The sequence below is a fragment of the Mobula hypostoma genome, chromosome 7 (genome assembly GCF_963921235.1).
Source record: "Mobula hypostoma chromosome 7, sMobHyp1.1, whole genome shotgun sequence".
NCBI lineage: Eukaryota > Metazoa > Chordata > Chondrichthyes > Myliobatiformes > Myliobatidae > Mobula > Mobula hypostoma.
In genome coordinates, this window is record NC_086103.1 from 116811680 (window position 1) to 116831705 (window position 20026).

The 20026-nt window shown below is 40.6% G+C and overlaps 1 protein-coding gene across 2 annotated transcripts in view; it reads right to left on the bottom strand.

Annotated features, from left to right (window-relative positions):
* Nucleotides 1-20026, bottom strand: part of LOC134349478 (ferroxidase HEPHL1-like) — a 79180-nt gene that overhangs the window by 33161 nt on the left and 25993 nt on the right. For both annotated transcript variants that reach the window (XM_063053850.1, XM_063053849.1), the window contains exons 6-11: nt 18711-18879; nt 14762-14901; nt 14548-14679; nt 13387-13598; nt 4563-4710; nt 1788-2000 (exon numbers count right to left, since the gene is read on the bottom strand). In XM_063053850.1, coding sequence (XP_062909920.1) covers nt 1788-2000; nt 4563-4710; nt 13387-13598; nt 14548-14679; nt 14762-14901; nt 18711-18879 — 1014 coding nt within the window. The remainder of the gene's footprint in view (nt 1-1787; nt 2001-4562; nt 4711-13386; nt 13599-14547; nt 14680-14761; nt 14902-18710; nt 18880-20026) is intronic.

The window sequence follows — 20026 nt, forward strand, 5'->3', positions numbered from 1 at the left end:
ATTTTTAAATCGTTTTTTAAACATCTTTCAATATCAGTGAAATTTAAAAAACTCTTATAAATGTCTCTGAGATGAAGCTCCAACCCCAGGCTTGCCTCTGTCAGAGTGTTATAGAGTCACTGAGAAGTACAGCACAGAAAGAAGCCCTTCAGCCCATCTAGTTCATGCCTAAACTGAAATAGCTGGATACAGTAGGGTCTTTTCAGAGACTCTTGGATAGGTACATGGAGCTTAGAAAATTAGGTAATTTCTAAAGTAAGGGCATGTTCGGCACAGCATTGAGGGCCAAAGGGCCTGTATTGTGCTGTAGGTTTTCTATTATTCTATGTTTCTAAAACCATTTAAACTGCTTACTCCCATCGACCTGCACCGGGACCATAGCCTTCCATATCCCTACCATCCCACGTACCTATCCAAACTTAACTTAAACCTTGAAATTAAGCTGGCAAGCATCACACTCTCACCACCCTCAGTGAAGAAGTTTCCCCTCATGTTCCCCTTAAACTTCTCACCTTTCATCCTTAACCTATGCCTCAGTGAAAAAGCCTGCTTGCATTTACCCTGACTATTCTCATGATTTTGTACACCTTTATCAAATCTCCTCTCAATCTTCTCCATTCTGAAGAACATAGTCCTAACCTGTTCAACCTTTCCTTACAAACTCAGGTCGAACTGACCGGGCAGAATCCTTGTATGTTCTAGTGTTGAGCTTCACAATATGTCACCTGAAACTCTGTTACAGCTTCCCAGACAAGTTTCAGGGGTGCAGAGTTGACTTGTGTGGTTCCCAGATAAGGTCAGTTAACTAGCTCAATGTAGGGATGGTGAACCTATGGCATGTGCAAAATTTTGTTGGCACACAGCATGGACAGCCTCCCCCCCAATTTTTTTAAACCCTACTCAGTATAAAAATAAATATACCTAACGGTTATCATTATTGCCAATTGAAGCAGCGAATGTGTTTTTTTTTACAGCCCAAGAGCAGAGATTTTTTTTATCTGATCGACAAGTTAGCCTTTCAAAAATAGTTTCCACGACAAATGATGGTGCACCCAGCATGACTGGTAAAGAACAAACAAAAAAAAATCTGCAGATGCTGGAAATCCAAGCAAAACACACAAAATGCTGGAGGAACAGCAGGCCAGGCAGCATCTATGGAAAGAAGCAGTGTTTTTTTCCATAGATGCTGCCTGGCCTGCTGAGTTCCTCCAGCAGTTTGTGTGTGATGATTGGTACAGAGAAAGGCCTTGTCAATCTGGCTGCAAACATGTTGACATCCACTGACAAGCGTTCCCTGTGTAGAACATAATTTTTTTTACATTATTTTTCTGTTTTCTTTTTAAAAGATTATTATTAATTTCTGAACAGATTTTCTAAAATGCTTCATTTATTTCAAACTATCTCTGTTATAATTTTATTAATAGTAAAACAATGAATACACATGAATAATAAACAGGACTTGTCCTTTATTTTAAAAAAAGGTCTGTAATTAATCAATGATAATCTCTGTTCAAAATTACCATAGCATGTGAGAAAGTGTTTCTTTAAAGATTATCACTAATTTGGGCAGACGTTCTCAAAGAAGATTGCATCCCATTTTATATTTACGGCGCAGAAGTATCTCCTAGATTTTTGCTGGGGAAATACAGAGCTAATCTATGTCCTCTTCACTTTACCAACAAATTGGCAAATCATCAGCTAGAAAAATGTATTCATTAAATATATAGACAGTATATTAAACTTCTGGCTTAGTAGAGTGTGGATGACGGAGAGCAGCAAATTCTTACCAACATCATCAGGTTGCATGAAGATTGTTGCTGAAGTATGAGGAAACAGATTGTACACATCACGTTTCATCCCGTTGTCTTGGAAGGTGTTGCCTTGAAAGTAAACACCATGCAGGTCGATTTCATTGCCCAGTCCAATCAAATGCCATGAAACTTTGTCCCCCTTGCACATCACCAGTCCAGGCAGATTACCGAACATGTAACCATTAATAGCTAGAAAAATGTCATAATCGTACATTAAGGATATTACACAATACAACACAGTGAAAAAAGTCCATATTGTTTGCTACTTTATGGACACAATGGGTGTCCATTTGTTGCCCAAAGCTAATACAACTGATTTGGAAATCCATGTCACAACCCACCAACTTCAGTCCCAAAACAGTATCTGGTGACTCTGGTTACGTTTTTTTTTGCAATGTTATTGAACAAGCATTAAAATAGGTTCTATTAAATTTCAGAATCAGATTTATTACACAGTGGCGTGTGACATGAAATTTCATATCAGTTTCTGCAGTTTGTTCAAATTTTTGGTTCAGTTACAGTATTTTGTATTTGACCCGTCAGCCTCACTATCAGAGAAACATAGCTAAATTAAGGGTGCATTGTAAAGAAACATGATAGGATAGAATCAAAATACCTGATTTCAACAGACTGTTTCTTACTAGAACTAAAATGATAAATTAACATTTTAGTCAATGTAAGTGAATGTTTATCTGGTTTGATGTTTCCTGAACTAACAATTTTGAAAAGTTGACCCAATTGTTTAACCACGAGTGACAAATCACACACATCAATCTGTGATAGTGAGATAACGGCAATATTTACCAGCCTCCCCTCTGCCTCTCCTTTACCCTCAATTCTACATTTGGGATGACTGACTAATGCCAGCCCTCCAGTACTGTGTCCTTTCCTCACATGCAAGCTAGCAAGGTGTACAGTTGTACACCTGTAACTATAACTCTGTACTATAGGTTCAAGAAGCATGACAACCAAGTACAGGCTTCCCCCTCTATCCGAAGGTAGAGCGTTCCTATGAAACAGTTCGTAAGCTGGAATGTTGCAAAGTGAATAAGCAATTACCATTTATTAATATTGGAAAAATTTTTGAGCATTCCCAGACCCAAAAAATAACCTACAAAATCATGCCAAATAGCACATGAAACCTAAAATAACAGTAACATATAGTAAAAACAGGAATGATATGATAAATACATAACCTATATAAAGTAGAAATACTTTTCTGCAGCACTGTCTAGAGCAGCAAAAATCTCGCGGAAGCGCTCTCGGCAGAAACACTCTCTCCAGTAACCTTTAAGCTATGAAGCTGCCAAATCACACCAAATAATACATAAAAATACACAGCCTATATAAAGTAGAAATAATGTATGTACAGTGTAGTTTCACTTACCGGAATCGGAAAGACTCCAATAAATTGCAGTTTCATCACAGTTAAACACTTGCTTATACGAATAACCACCTGACGCAATCGGCAATCGCCTCTGATCTGAGCCAACATTTACATGCCGGGCGACACCTAATTAATTAGCTTGTTTATTTCGGCTTTTTTCTTAAAGATGTGCTGGGTGCGTTCCGACTACCGCTGCACCACTGCATTCATCACGGCAATGTATCGGTTGGCAGCCCGGAGGTTGGGGACCACTGCTTAAACTATGAAGCTGCCCTCGCCACAGAAACCGATCAAACCACCCATGACTACCTTTAAATTCCACTTTCATCACCATTGTCCAGTGCTTTCTGTTTCAGCTTATTAAAAAGACTGACTGATTTCTCCTGAAGTAAAACTTAACAGAACACTACGCTTTGTACACCCATCAATCCACTCAAGCAATAGACTTTCCATTTTATCCATTACTGGATGCCGACTAACAGAGACCATTTTGCTATGAGCAGAACCAACAGTAACATCGGCAGCTTTCAAAATTCTCTCTGTGCATAAATAGTGCGAATGGTGGACGCAGGCAAGTTCAACACGGGGACAATGTCCTTACTTCATTCACCACGATCGAATTGCTTAATTATATCTAGTTTTACGCTAAGTGTAACACTCTTAGGAGCTCTTTTAGGCTTTTTCTGATACCTAAGAACTCATCTTGCTCACGGATGCACAAAATAAATCGAGATAAAGCACGTGTTTAAGCAATGCCGGCTAGAATGCAGTTCCGGGGGAGGAGCTTGGCTGTTCAGGTGTGCGCTGCCTTTCATGGCGTGCTGCTTTTTTTCCCGCGCTGCTTTTTTTCCACACGCTGCCTTTTCTCGTAACAGTGAAAACACCTTCTGTTAACGAAAACAGGTAACTAATGTAGGTCTTTCGTAACAGCAAGGTGTCATAAAACGAACGTTCGGAAAACGGGGGTCACCTGTAGTTATGCCTGCAGTATCCACCAGAGGGCACCAGTTAGCCATCTCAGATTTATTCCTCTCACATGAAGAGGACTCTCAAAATTCTCAAGTATTTCAACAGGGACTCTCTCAAAACAATAAAGGAAACAACCTCTTGGAATCTACAAGAGGTTATAGCACACCATAGGAACATTAAGCTACTGAGGTACCGAGATGAAACCATACCAAAATATCTTGCATCTTTTCCAGATGCAAGAGGCTAATGAAATCCACACATTTAAGAAATAATAATCATTCTCAGTAAAAACATCCTTAAAACAGGAGCTACTCAATGTTAGTTACTGAATGGGCCATGCCAAAATGCAATATGTATGCAAATATGACAATAATAAGCTTATGGTAACCACACACCATGCATTTGGTTTGAATTTTGAAATTCTTCATCCTCCAAGTCAACATTAGTATTCTGAATAAACGTCTCCAAATTCTTTGAGAGGTACCAACTAAGATTCTCATCAAATACTGTATACAGCAGGTAAAACGCCTTGTCCATCCTTTTCTACAAAAGAAAAAATAAACATTTCAATATTTGGAAGAATACTTTTAAGCTGAAATTTATAGAAATTTGTAAACAACCAAAATTTTAATTATCTAAGTGAAGAACAAATGTTATAGTTCCACATATTAACATAAAAATGCTCGAAGATGTGTGCTGACTTTCAGGCAAAGGCACCTCAAGTATTAACGTGTTCAAATATGGAGCTGAAAATTTCTGTCCAAAAATCTAATTCATCACGGTAACAAACAGGATTCTAACTAGCCTCTACTATGTGGGATTAAGAAAAGAAAATGTGAAATCTAAAATAAAAGGTCTCACTCCATAGAGATGGAGCTGATTTATTCAACTATTGTTTGAAGCAATAATTTCATAGCGGCCAGAACCAGGGTGTTATAAACAATGAGTAACCAAAACTCTGGAAAATCAAGAACAGCATTTTACAAAACTCCCTCCTGCTAAGAGGATTATGAAACTGATCAATATTTAAGAGTCAATTAAACATAATTGATAATTAACAGACTGATTAATTCATGCTGATACAATTGTTTTTCTGTTATATTGTCTGTCCTGTTGTACATACTATTTATTACAAATGACTATGAATTGCACATTGCACATTTAGACAGAGACATAACATAAAGGTTTTTACTCATGTATATGAAGGATGTAAGAAATAAAGTCAATTCAATTAAAAATATGCCTGAAAAATTTACAGTGCAAAACATCCTATTGTAAAAAGGACAAAAATATGACTTGGCCCATTCCAAGATATTACAAACTATGCATCTTCCATGCCAAATGATCAAACTCCCCGTCCTTTGCAATATTTTTAACAGGACAGTATTCTTTTCAAATTGTAACTTTTGCAGCTTCTCCAATAAACCGCAGTGCTCAACACTAAATAAAGTTTATTGTTTATATCTACCAATTTAAACAAGATTGCTGTCTCCATCCAAAATAATTAAAGTCTGTCTTTCGCATCTCCTTTACACAATAATGGATAGAACCTGGTCCCAATTTGCTGATGCGACAATAATTCATAATCCAGTCGTGTGAAAAACACGGATCTTGCCAAAACTAACTGACAAGCATTTAATAATTGACTAAATGCAGAGATTTGAAGAACTGCTTGTTCCAAGTTGAATCATTTTATTAATTGACAAATTACATGAAGTTTAGATGCAGAAGGGGGGTGAAGCAGAAAACCTAAGCAAACTTCTACTGTTTTTCTGATTTTGTGCCCATCCAGCAAACAGCCAGAGGAAATGAACTGCAGAAGCCTCCAGCAGAGGGCACTGGCAACAGGGAATTGGGAGGTATCACTGATCATGAAGAAAACTAGCATTCAGAGGGGATGCCAAAGACACTCTTAAGGAGCCAAAAAAGAGCACTCCTGTTCCTCGTAGCTGTTCTTTTACCCAAGCCTCGGGAAACTATACAAAAGTGAATTTCAAGGTTACCTCTCTGTGAGCCAGTTTTAAAGTTGCCAGTGGGATAGGTAGTGAGAAGAAAATGCATCGGTTCACAAAAGGAATTCTAAACTGAGCCGTACTGTGTCTGATTTAAAGGTAAAAGGTTACAGAAAAGAAGTAAAATTTGTAAAACATAAAAACTGATTGCAAATTGCCCAGTTCAATGAAAAAAAAATAGTGGGTGCTGGGGATCTTGGCACTGGGCCGCTGTCATTGAACAAAATCATTTAAGGATTGATAAGGAGCTGGGTTTGAAAGTTGCTTTCCCCAGAAACTTTCAGATCACATCAAACTAGCCAAGGGAAGCACACAGAAATACTACATGCTTAAGTACACGTTGAGAAATGCAGTAACCAAACCCCCTACACCTATAACAAATGGCTGAATTTGCCAATTGCACCGTGGTCAGTTTAAGCAACAATATGAAACATTCTGACATATTCTCCACATGTACGCAGGGAGCTGGAACAGCAGGTTCTGCATAAGTGTCAACTTAAGTTTATCTTCGTAGTAATCAATCAATTTCCTTTTCTCTCATTCCACTCCCAACTTTCCCCCCTTTTCTAACTAAATTACCAGTCTACCTGATGTGAAACATTTTGCATCACAACTTTATCTAATCTAATGGTGATCTATAACATTAGCTCAGTCTAATTCAACATGGCATTGAAGCTTAAATCCTCCAGCAGTTCCAGGTTTTGCACGTTTCTGTTCCTAGTGTCCAGAAAGCTGGTGCTGCAGGAATGCCCAGGGCACTTTTGTGCAGGGAACCCACAGTACACATTTATCGGACACAGTGCCCAAGGACTCATGACAGAAGACTTGGTGGAGGAATCCAAAATTATGAGGGGTATAGGTAGGGTAAATGCAAGCAGGCTTTTACCACCGAGGTTGGGTGGGATTACAACCGGAGGTCATGGGTTGAGGGTGAAAGGTGAACACAAGGGGAAACTTCTTCACTCAGAGGCCTGTGAGAGTGTGGAACGAGCTGCCAGGACAAGTGGTGCACGCGAGCTCGATTTCAACGTTTAAGAGAAGTTTGGATAGGTACATGGATAGTAGGGATTTGGAGGGCTGTGGTCCCGGTGCAGGTCCATGGGAGTAGGCAGTTTAAATGGTTTTAGCATGGACTAGATGGGCCGAAGGGCCTGTTTCTGTGCTGTACATCTCAATGACTCTATGTCATCAGAACACGCCATGCATACTCAGCAAACAAAGGTCTTCCCAGCAGCTCCGCCATTGCCAACCTGTTTAGTAAATCTGCAGCATGTGGTTCTCAGAGTCAAAACCTGAAGCCACTAAGTCACTGGGTCACAGGGCAATCATTAGACCCAAGTGTGCTCACACTGCTCTGTTCAAAAGTAAATCAATCTTCATAAGTGCTGACTCTGCCTTCATTCGCATGTGTGTTCATTCCTGGCTGCATGACTAATTCTTGGCTATGTTTCCAGGATGAATCACTAATGAAATGGCTACCGAGCATGCTGAAAACATTTAAAAGGCATCCTGCGGTTAGCTTTCGCAGGCTATCTGGGAAATCTGTGCAGCATCCCCTCGAAAACAACTCTTTTCCCTCTACTGAATTCCCAATGGCAATGTGTCTGCGGGAAATGCAGGAACAGTCTGGTGCAGAGTGCTTGTCACTGTACTGAGGTAAACGATCCAATGGACTCTCGTGTCTTCAGTCTCATCCCAGTCGGACGAGCGTGGTCAGGTTTATGATATCAGTACACAGAAAATGCTTAGACAGAGAGAAGTCGACACATTTTAAAGTCAAATCAGATATTTGAAAGAATTATTGAGAGATGGCTTTGCTTTTGAGATGGAGCCACAAATTTATTCTCACAATTCCAAAAACAGTACAGCTATGCAGTTGGAAGTCAGGTTATCCTGGATTAGAGCAGTTCTGCAGACATTCCTGGTTGCCTCGTGAGATTTTAATTTTCATTAGCACCATTCTTCAGGCCTTGCACTTGCCCAAGCACAAATACAACCTGCAAAATTCATCTGCAATGATATTTTCAACTTGACTTATCTGAAAACTGGTGGTTCTTATTTGCACATAGAACAATGAGGCTTAACTAACCCCATTTAAAAGGACAGGACTCAGACGGTATCCTCTGTCCTCATTGAAACCTCTGACATCTGAAGGTCTCAAATTCAATCACGTGCATCTTGGGCATTTAGTCCACATTGAAATCAGGATCACACTCCTCAGGATAATTCCAGGTTGCTGCTGCTGCCTAGCTCAGAGTCACAGAGCTATAAAAACAGAAAAAAAGCCCTTTGGCCTGGCTCATCCATGCTGAAAAAGTGCCTGCTTGTCCCATATTCCTCTGAACCTTTTCTGCCCGTGTATCTGTCTAAAGGTCTTTTGGATGTCGAAATTACATCTGCCTCTACCACTTCTCCTGACAGCTGGTGCTGCACCAACCTCCAAGTGACAATGTTTCCCCTCAGTTCCCCTTTAAATCCTTCCCCTCTGACCTTAAATCTAAACCCTCCAGTTTTACCCTGAAGAAGAGACTAAGTATTCACATTACCTAGAGCTCTAATGATTTTATACATCCATTCAAGGTCTACTCTCAACATCCCAAGCTTCAGGGAGAAGAACCCCTGCTCTCCAGCCTCTCTTTATAACTCAAGCCCACCAGCCCCATAAAATCCTTGCGCTCCTCGTTCTGCACCCTCTCCAGCTTGATCACATCTTCCCAATAGCAAGGAATCCGGAACTGCACGCAGTACTCCAAGTGCGGTTTTGCCAACGTCTTGTACAGTTGGAACGTGATGACACAATTTTCACACTCTGCGCCATCCACCTTTACTGCCCTGTCTAGCTGTGTGGCCACTTACAAGGAACTGTGTACTGGTACCCCATTCTACAATACTCTCCAGGTCCCACCAATCACTGTGCATTCCTGCCCCATTTTAATGTACCAAAATGAAACACTTCAATCTTGTCTAGCTTAAATGCCAACGACCATTCATGGTCCAATTCCCCAGTTCATCTAGATCCTGTTATAACCTTATATATCCTTCCTCACTGTCCGTTACACCACAAATTTTGATATCATCTGACCACACCAACTACATTCTCTTATAGACAATAGACAATAGGTGCAGAAGTAGACCATTTGGCCCTTCGAGCCTGCACCGCCATTCTGAGATCATGGCTGATCATCTACTATCAATACCCAGTTCCTGCCTTGTCCCCGTAACCTTTGATTCCCCTATCCATAAGATACCTATCTAGCTCCTTCTTGAAAGCATCCAGAGAATTGGCCTCCACTGCCTTCTGAGGCAGCGCGTTCCACACCTCCCCAACTCTCTGGGAGAAGAAGTTCCTCCTCAACTCTGTCCTTAATGACCTACCCTTTATTCTTAAACCATGCCCTCTGGTACTGGACTCTCCCAGCATCTGGAACATATTTCCTGCCTCTATCTTGTCCAATCCCTTAATGATCTTATATGTCTCAATCAGATCCCCCCTCAATCTCCTTAATTCCAGCGTGTACAAGCCCAGTCTCCCTAGCCTCTCTCCGTAAGACAGTCCGGACATCCCAGGAATTAACCTAGTGAACCTACGCTGCACCTCCTCCACAGCCAGAATGTCCTTCCTTAATCCTGGAGACCAAAACTGCACACAATACTCCAGGTGTGGTCTCACCAGGGCCCTGTACAAATGCAAAAGGATTTCCTTGCTCTTGTACTCAATTCCCTTTGTAATAAAGGCCAACATTCCATTAGCCTTCTTCACTGCCTGCTGCACTTGCTCATTCACCTTCAGAGACTGATGAACAAGTGCTCCTAGATCTCTTTGTATTTCTCCCTTACCTAACTCCACACCGTTCAGATAATAATCTGCCTTCCTGTTCTTGCTCCCAAAGTGAATAACCTCACACTTATTCACATTATATACCATCTGCCAAGTTTCTGCCCACTCACCCAGCCTATCCAAGTCACCTTGAATTCTCCTAACATCCTCATCACATGTCACACTGCCACCTAGCTTAGTATCATCAGCAAACTTGCTGATGTTATTCACAATGCCTTCCTCTAAATCATTGACGTAAATCGTAAACAGCTGTGTCCCAATACCGAGCCGTGTGGCACCCCACTAGTCACCACCTACCATTCCAAGAAACACCCATTCACTGCTACCCTTTGCTTTCTATCTGCCAACCAGTTTTCTATCCATGTCAATATCCTCCCCCCAATGCCATGAGCTCTGATTTTACCCACCAATCTCCTATGTGGTACCTTATCAAATGCCTTCTGAAAGTCAAGGTACACCACATCCACTGGATCTCCCACGTCTATCTTCCTGGTTACATCCTTGAAAAACTCCAATAGATTAATCAAGCATGATTTGCCCTTGGTAAATCCATGCTCGCTCGGCCCAATCCTATCACTGCTATCAAGATATGCCGCTATTTCATCTTTAATAAGGGACTCTAGCATCTTCCCCACTACTGATGTTAGGCTAACAGGGCGATAGTTCTCTGTTTTCTCCCTCCCTCCTTTCTTAAAAAGTGGGATAACATTAGCCATTCGTCAATCCTCAGGAACTGATCCTGAATCTAAGGAACATTGGAAAATGATCACCAATGCATCCACAATTTACAGAGCCACCTCCTTTAGTACCCTAGGATGCAGACCATCTGGACCTGGGGATTTGTTAGCCTTCAGTCCCATCAGTCTACTCATCACCGTTTCCTTCCTAATGTCAATCTGTTTCAGTCCTCTGTTACCCTATGTCCTTGGCCCATCCATACATCTGGGAGATTGCTTGTGTCTTCCCTAGTGAAGACAGATCCAAAGTACTTATTAAATTCGTCTGCCATTTCTCTGTTTCCCATAACAATTTCTCCCAATTCATTCTTCAAGGGCTCAACATTGTTCTTAACTATCTTCCTTCTCTTCACATACCTAAAAAAACTTTTGCTATCCTCCTTTATATTCCTAGTTAGCTTGCGTTCATACCTCATTTTTTCTCCCCGTATAGCCTTTTTAGTTAAGTTCTGTTGCTCCTTAAAAATTTCCCAATCATCCATCTTCCCACTCACCTTAGCTCTGTTATACTTCTTTTTTAATGCTATGCTATCTCTGACTTCCTTTGTCAACCAATGTGGCCACTTTCCCCCCTTTGAATCCTTCCTTCTCCGGGGGATGAACTGATTTTGCACCTTGTGCATTATTCCCAAGAATACCTGCCATTGCTGTTCCACTGTCTTTCCTGCTAGGATATCCGACCAGTCAACTTTGGCCAGCTCCTCCCTCATGGCTCCATAGTCTCCTTTGTTCAACTGCAATACTGACACTTCTGATCTGCCCTTATCCCTCTCAACTTGCAGATAAAAACTTATCATATTACGGTCACTACCTCCTAATGGCTCCTTTACTTCAAGATCACTTATCAAATCCTGTCCATTGCACAACACTAAATCCAGAATAGCCTTATCCCTGGTCGGCTCTCGTACAAGCTGCTCCAAAAATGCATCCTGTAGGCACTCTACAAACTCCCTATCCTGGGGTCCAGTACCAACCTGATTTTCCCAGTTCACCTGCATGTTGAAATCCCCCATAACTACTGCGACATTTCCTTTGCCACATGCCATTGCTAACTCCCTATTCAACTTGCAGCCAATATCCATGCTACTGTTTGGGGGCCTGTAGATAACACCTATTAGGGTCTTTTTGCCCTTACTGTTCCTCAGTTCTATCCACACTGACTCTACTTCTCCTGACTCTATGTCCCCCCTTGCAAGGTACTGAATCTTATTCCTCACCAATAGGGCCACCCCACCCCCTCTGCCCACCTTTCTGTCCCTTCGATAGCACGTATACCCTTGTACCTTCAATTCCCAGGTCTGATCGCCCTGCAGCCATGTCTCCGTTATCCCAACAACATCCCAACCCATTCGCACCTGAGCTTCAAGCTCATCCGCCTTATTTCTGACACTTGGTGCATTCAGATATAGAATTTTTAACCCATTTCTCCTCTCTCTGTTTAAATCACAGCCTATTGTGCATAATCCAGCTCCCCGAACTCTCACCGGGCTATACGCCCCTTGAATTTTGTTGTCCTTTTTATGTTTACTTGCTCTTTCTGCATACTTAACTCCATGCTCCGTCAGACCATCCCTCTGCACATGTATCCTCCTTATCACTCGTTCCGCCTCACCTTTCTCTACTTCACACTTAATATTCCGGAACCATGTAGTCCCCACCTGTCCTCCATACTTCATCTCGTTATCCTCTCTCACATTCTGGATCTCTGCCCTCTGCAAATTTAGTTTAAACCCCCCCCCAAGCAGCACTAGCAAACTTTCCTGCAAGAAAGTTAGTACCTCTTCAGTTCAGGTGCAAACGGTCCCGTCAGAACAGATCCCACCTTCCCTGGAACAAAGCCCAATTATCTAAAAACCTGAAGCCCTCCCTCCTGCACCATCCTCTCAGCCACATATTGATCTGTATAATCCTTCTGTTCCTCGCCTCACTCACACGTGGCACAAACAATTATAAACAATATAGAAGACAAAAAATAGTGGACATCGTGTTGAAACCCGTGGCTCACCTCTAATCTGAAAAAAATCTTCTGACTCCTACCACCAAAGAAATTTTGTAGCCAATTGGTTAGCTCATACTGGATCCATATGATCTATTTTTCTGGGCCAGCCTATCATTCGAGACCTTGCTGAAGTCAACAGAGACACCAACTACTGTTGGTCAATCATCCTCTTGGTTACCTCTTCAAAAAAACTCAATCTAATTTGTGAGGTACGATTTCCTGTTGACCTTGCTCTTGGAGTCCCTGCTCCTTGTGGTGACTTGCACAATTAACAGCAAGGTTACCTGGAACACTGTTAATAGTTTTTTTAAAAGTGTAAGGCTATATACCAAGCACAGTATATTGCTATTTCAGATTTCCCCATGCTCATTTAGTGCATAAATGAGATGCTGTTTGTGCTAATAGATCTATAGAAAGCCATTTAAAACAATTTGTATTACACATGTCAAAAATGGCAAAGACAGACAAAAACACAGCAGCATTTTACAGGTGAAAGAAAAGGTTATACCAATAAATCTGATGAAAAATAAATAAACCCTCTTAAAAGACAGTCACAAAATAAACCTTCTTAAAAGAGAGTCACAAAATAAACCTACTTAAAAGAGAGTTACAAAAACAGAGTCTAATACATACCTGTGAACCGTCTGGATTTAATGTGTTCTGCTTGCAGATGAGCAATGGCCCGATGAGGCCAGAACTGGTGTCCCTCACTACACTGGTGGCTGAATAGTACATCCAAGTCAGGCAGTATGGGTCGTTGACTGTTGGTCCGACATGCTGTGGCACAGTCCACTTATAGGTGAAGGATGTTCCGGGCTTAACAGATGAACCATTTCTTGCAAAATCTTAACATTTCAATTTAAACAGATAAAAAATAGCCTTTTACCACAATTATTTTAAAATTATTATTAGCAGTTTGAATCAGCAAACTATTAATTAGTCTTCTGTTAAGTTCTATATAGCTGATGCACTTTACTCCAAGAAATACTTCCACTTGAGATAATCCCTTACAAAAAAGACGAGCAGCGGGAAATTCAAAACAGTGTTGCTGGTCTTTTAGATGTTGCGGGAGACTGAGGAGGAGGAGGGAAGTACTGTGCACAGATGGTGCACGAGTTTTGTCAGATGAATCGCTTTATCACGCACTAACCAATGCTTGTTCTATTGCCGTGTGTGTAGCCGACTGAGTTTGCAATCAATAAGCAACGCTGATCTCATCCATCACTATATGAAACTCAATGCCCCAACTGACGATCTTGTTGAAATATATATGAATTAAACATATGCGTTAAGATGGAGCGATGGCCCTTCTCACCACTTAACATGCATGTTTAATTCATATGCATTTCAACTAGAAGGCCAACCACACCATTCTATCCCCATCAATTCATGAGCACTAACTTTACCCATTTGCCTTCTTATAATATGCCACCCAGGACCTCCAGACTATATTCGTTACATTGACGTCCAAACCCATTGCTGTCTGTACCTGTTTTAAAAGATACTCTGCAAATGCAAAGAGGGGTGAGGGAGAGGGGGGAGCGGCAACAGTGGGAGGTGGAGGGTGTATAATGATGGGGGAGGCGAGGGCAGATGACGGGGCAGGAGGGTGTGGAGGGGGAAGAGAAGAGTAAAGCAATGAAGATTCATTTTGAACTTATGATTGAAAGGATAAAAAAGGAATTGATATCAAATATTGTTTTTTGTAAACAGTTCAAATGTGTAGTATTCGAAAAACAAACGGGAACATTTCAAGTTAGAAAGCCTGCAACAGAAAGTGATGCATTACCTTACCATCAGCATATCTTGTTGCATCAAACTCTTTTGTAAAATACACCCCGTGAGGCTGAATGCTGTAGGCCCGATCTGCATTATTCTTAAAAGTAACGATAATGGTGTCTCCAACTTCAGCTTTAATCACTGGGCCTAAAAACGAATTAAAATATTGTAACCTTGATTGTTTTCAACTAGTGAAAACAAGATAGCAAGTGTAAATCATGTGTTGTACCAAGTATTCCTAGATGGTTCTCCTCTGGTAATCGATCTTTTCTGGTGCTAAATGTTCCATCAGTATATTCAACATATCGTACTTTCCAGTATTCTCCTCCTATTCGATTGGCATTCTTCTTGAAGAAGATCTCAGAATCACTAAAAGAAAATATAAACAACATACTTCTATACTTTATTGTCACCAAACAATTGGTACTAGAATGTACAATCATCACAGCAATATTTGATTCTGCACTTCCCACTCCCTGGATTACAAATATTAAATACTAAAAATAGTAAAAATTAGTAAATATTAAAAACTTAATTTATAAATCATAAATAGAAAATAGAAAAATGGAAAGTAAGGTAGTGCAAAAAAACCGAGAGGCAGGTCCGGATATTTGGAGGGTACGGCCCAGATCCGGGTCAGGATCCGTTCAGCAGTCTTATCACAGTTGGAAAGAAGCTGTTCCCAAATCTGGCCGTATGAGTCTTCAAGCTCCTGAGCCTTTTCCCGGAGAGAAGAGGGATGAAAAGTTTGTCGGCTGGGTGGGTCATGTCTTTGATTATCCTGGCAGCACTGCTTCAACAGCGTGCGGTGTAAAGTGAGTCCACAGACGGAAGATTGGTTTGTGTGATGTGCTGCGCTGTGGTCACGATCTTCTGCAGCTTCTTTCGGTCTTGGACAGGACAACTTCCATACCAGGTTGTGATGCACCCTAGAAAAATGCTTTCTACGGTGCATCTATAAAAATTAGTGAGGGTTTTAGAGGACAGGCCAAATTTCTTTAGTTTTCTCAGGAAGTAAAGGCGCTGGTTGGCCTTCTTGGCAGTGAACTCTGCTTGGTTGGACCAAGTCAGGTCATTTGTGATATTAAAGCTTTTGATCTGTTCCACTTGCGCACCACCGATGTAAATTGGGTCGTGCGGTCCGCTACTCCTTCTGAAGTCAACAACCAATTCCTTTGTCTTGCTGATTTTGAGGGATAAGTTATTGTCTTCACACCATGCCACCAGGTTCTTAATTTCCTCTCTGTACTCAAACTCATCATTACCCAAGATACGGCCTACAATTGTTGTGTCATCAGCAAACTTATATATTGAGTTTGATGGAAACTTGGCTACACAATCATGGGTGTACATTGAGCACAGCAGGGGGCTGAGTACACAGCCTTGTGGGGCACCAGTGCTCAGAGTGATTGTAGAGGAGAGCTTGTCCCCTATTTTTACAGCCTGGGTCCTGTCTGTGAGGAAGTTGAAGATCCATCTGCAGATCTGAGTGCTAAGGCCCAGGTTCCAGAGCTTAAGAATCAGTTTATTTGGAATGATGGTATTAAAGGCAGAGCTGTAGTCAATGAAAAAGAGCATATATATATATATATATATACATATATATACACCTTACGTATGTGTCTTTATTCTATGGTGTTCTAAGGAGGAATGTAGGGCCAGAGAGATGGCATCTGCCGTTGACCTGTTGCTCCGGTAGGCGAATTGCAATGCGTCGAGGTTGACCGGTAGGCTGTGGTTGATGTGTGCCATAACCAATCGCTCGAAGCACTTCATAGCAATTGATGTCAGAGCCACAGGTCGATAGTCATTCAGGCATGCCACCTTGCTCTTCTTCGGCACTGGGATTATCGTTGCCTTCTTAAAACATGAAGGGATCTTAGACTGAAGCAAGGAGCAATTGAAGATGTCAGCAAATACTCCAGCTAGCTCGCTTGCACAGGCCCGGAGAACCCGTCCCCGGATACCATCTGGGCCCGTCGTCTTCCTTGGATTTATCTTCAGGAAGGCCCTTCTAAAGTCCTCCTCGGTGACGATGAATCTCGATTCCACCAGGTCCAGTTCATCAAACATTAAATAAGTACCAAAATTCTGAAGACAGGCTTGATAAGCACAGTTTACTCACAGAGTCCCAAATAATGACAATGTTGTAGATTCATGCTCAGATATACAAGATTTAAGGTTGGACAAATACATATATTTGTCCAGCCATAAATCATTGACACAGGCTTTTAGGTTGGATATTAATATTTACAAATGCCCTTCAATCAAAAAAAAGAAAAACATTATGGCATACAGATATAAAGTTACAAGTGTGAAAACCACCCTTTGCCCTTGGAACTAACCTCTTCCCATTGTAAAGGTTAAACAGAAAATCTGTTGAATTATCAGAGGAACAAAGGAAGACCCTTCAAGCCTGCTCTGCTAACCATGATCTTCTAGCTCAACACTATTTTCCTGCTTAACGCCCACATCCCTCAAATCCTTAATATCTAGAAATCTATTGATCTCTGCATTGAATTAATCCAGTAACTAAAATTTCTACATCCCCTTGGGATTGTCACCACCCCCTAGTCAAGTAATTTATCATCAACTTATTCCAACCTCCTACAGGGATAACTGTAAGACTAAAACCTCTGGATCAAATCTCCTGAGCTTTGTTGTGATATCTACATATTTTAATACTAAATTATTTTTGCTGGCTTTCCTTTGAATCATCTTCCTTATATCCAGCCCTGAACAACTGTTGTAATTTTGAAAGAAATCATTTGTTTCTTTCCTGAACTCTAGAGACCATAGAGTTCAATTGAATGTGTTGTATTGGAATTTTCAGAAGGTTTTGGATAAGATGCCACGATGAAGGTTTAGTCTAATCATCCCCCATAATATGACAAACCCACTATCACTGGAACCAAGCCTCTGAAACCACTGTTGCATTCCCAATATGGACAGTACAAGAATTACGAGGAAAGGAGACCCAAATTATTCTCAGTATTACAACTGCAGTCTCTCTAAGACCTGGTATCATTTCAGTTAATCTTCCTTATTCCTGTGTTCAACTCTCTTGTAATGAAGTCCAACTGATCACCTTCCCTCTTAATCACCCGCAGGACCTGCATGTTGGCTTCAGTGACTTGTGCACAACTCCTTTGGCCATTAACCCAATCACTCACTGTTTTAAAAGTAATTTGCTCACTTGGTTTATGCGCCAAAGGGGTTGATCTGTTCTTTTCATTCACCGAGCCTGTTCAGATCCTATTGAAGTTTGATGCATTCCTCTTCGTATTTGCGAGCCCCCAGTTGGCTATGGACAAAGAGATGTGACCCGTGGACCAATGCTGCTAGAACTTAAGCCAGGGCCTGATCAACCCTGTCTGACGTTGAAAGACCCGAAACACCCGATGACCCCAGCTTACATCACTGATGATGTGTCCTAGTGCAACCTAGGATATATCTCAGCACAAGTTTTCAGTCCTTGTCAGTGTAACACCTCCAACTCCATGTTGACTAAACCTTCTTTGTGGCAACTTATCCCAAACCTTCTGAAAATTCAAATACAAGACATCCACTGCTGCACAGTTATTAATTCTATTAGCCACATCTTCAAAGAACTCCTTTAGATTAATCCAACATAATATTCTCTAATCCTGTTCAACCCTATTAATCCAACAATGCTGATGAGGTAACTGAAAACAAAATCATGCTCAAAAAGAGAAAGAAACAAGGATAAATAATTTCGTATACAAAGCAGAATTTAAGGAAAATAAAAGAAGGATTTACTTAAACTTCTGTAGAGAAATTATAAAAAGAATGGGCTGTATATGTCATTAGCCAATAACACAGATTTACTGTTATTATGTACTTATTTAATGCAAAAATGTCAGCAAAATATGATCCTGTGTCTTTTTCGTAGTATTAAAGGGGTTGGTAGCCGGACAACACTAGAAAACCATAAAAGAAACATTTTTCTGTTAGAATACTTAAGCACCAAAAAAGGTAGATCTATTCTGATACACAAGCCCTCAACTGAAGATAAATAAATTCATACTTATCGTCAAAGATCTGTACAAGGCAAAGCTAATCTATTTCTTTACAAGGGGGTGAATTATGAAGTCAAAACTGAAGATAAGATTTTCAGCTAGTATTATTAATCATAAGTTGGTTGCTTTTAAAATTACCTTCCTTCTGCATCTAGTGGCTGACCATTAAATGAGTTCTTGTTTGTGGGGGCATACTTCCACCTCTCCAGCTCAGCTGCAATGAAGTACCTTCTCTCTTTGCCAGTTAGTGTAATCTCTGAAACATTGCGGTTACAATCCTGCACCACAAATAATGCGTGCATACCAGCTGAAAGATAAAAAAAAATATTAAGGCTAGGAAGTGAAAGTTCAAATTTATGAGGGCACAGCAATTCAAGAAAAAAATATTGAACAGTTTAACATCCCTGCTTCCTTCTCCTAAAGAACTTTTTTCTTGCTGGTAGAGTGGCTCTGTAACCAAATTATTGTTTTTCATTAAGTTTCAGAAATGATTCAATGAAGTAATGTACCATAGCAATGCCTTGAAACCTGAAGCTAGCCTACCAACCCAGCTTTTCAAACTGTTCACAGCATTCAATCCAAGGTGGTCTGTGCCAAGAACCATCCGTACCCACTCAACCTAAAGCAGTGCCAAGTCTCCAGAGAACTAACTGGATAAAAGTTTTTTAACCTCTCTGGCTCTTACTGAGGTCTTTCCTATAGGGGAAAAAAAAATCAACCCGGATTATCCATCTTACACCAGCAAAAAATTAACGGTCACTGGCTTTGTAAGTCAAAAAAAAAATCTCAGAAATGTCTTGGAGCAGCCTAAGGTGCCACCAAAGATTCATCTTACAATCTATTCACAATGGGGTGGAGCCTGGGTCATATTCATTGTCCTTCCCCTATAAAAGTGTTTTATACCCTCTCCGGCTCCAAATCTTTATTCCCTTCTTGCAGCAGAACATCCAGAAAAGTAATGTTTGCAGAACCACTTAGGGTTAGCATTTTCTGCAATTCCATAATAGACATAAACACTTGAAATCCAATAGAAAATATGAGATTAAAACCAGTTTTAAATTACTTTAAATATTCTTTTTACAGTCCAGGAGCTAAAATCAGTTTCAGTAGCATGTATCGTTGGAAGTCATCAGTGTAGATATCGATTTGTGAGAATGGGTAAAATGAATGACAGCATGTTAGCAGCTTGTTTTATATTGATCCTCCATTGTATTTTTGTTGACTTCATAAGAAATAAAGTTGAGAAAATCCTCTGTTAACTGCCATTCAATTTGCATTTATTACATCAAGACCTGTGTGTGGACATCTAAAACCAATTTTATACCACCTTTTAGTTTAGATTGAAAGGGACACAATTCTAGTATAAGATTTTGTATTAACCACACAAAATGTCACTAGGTCTCAGTGCTAAGAAAATAAATTATAATATAACCTTAATGTAATTTTAAATTCAA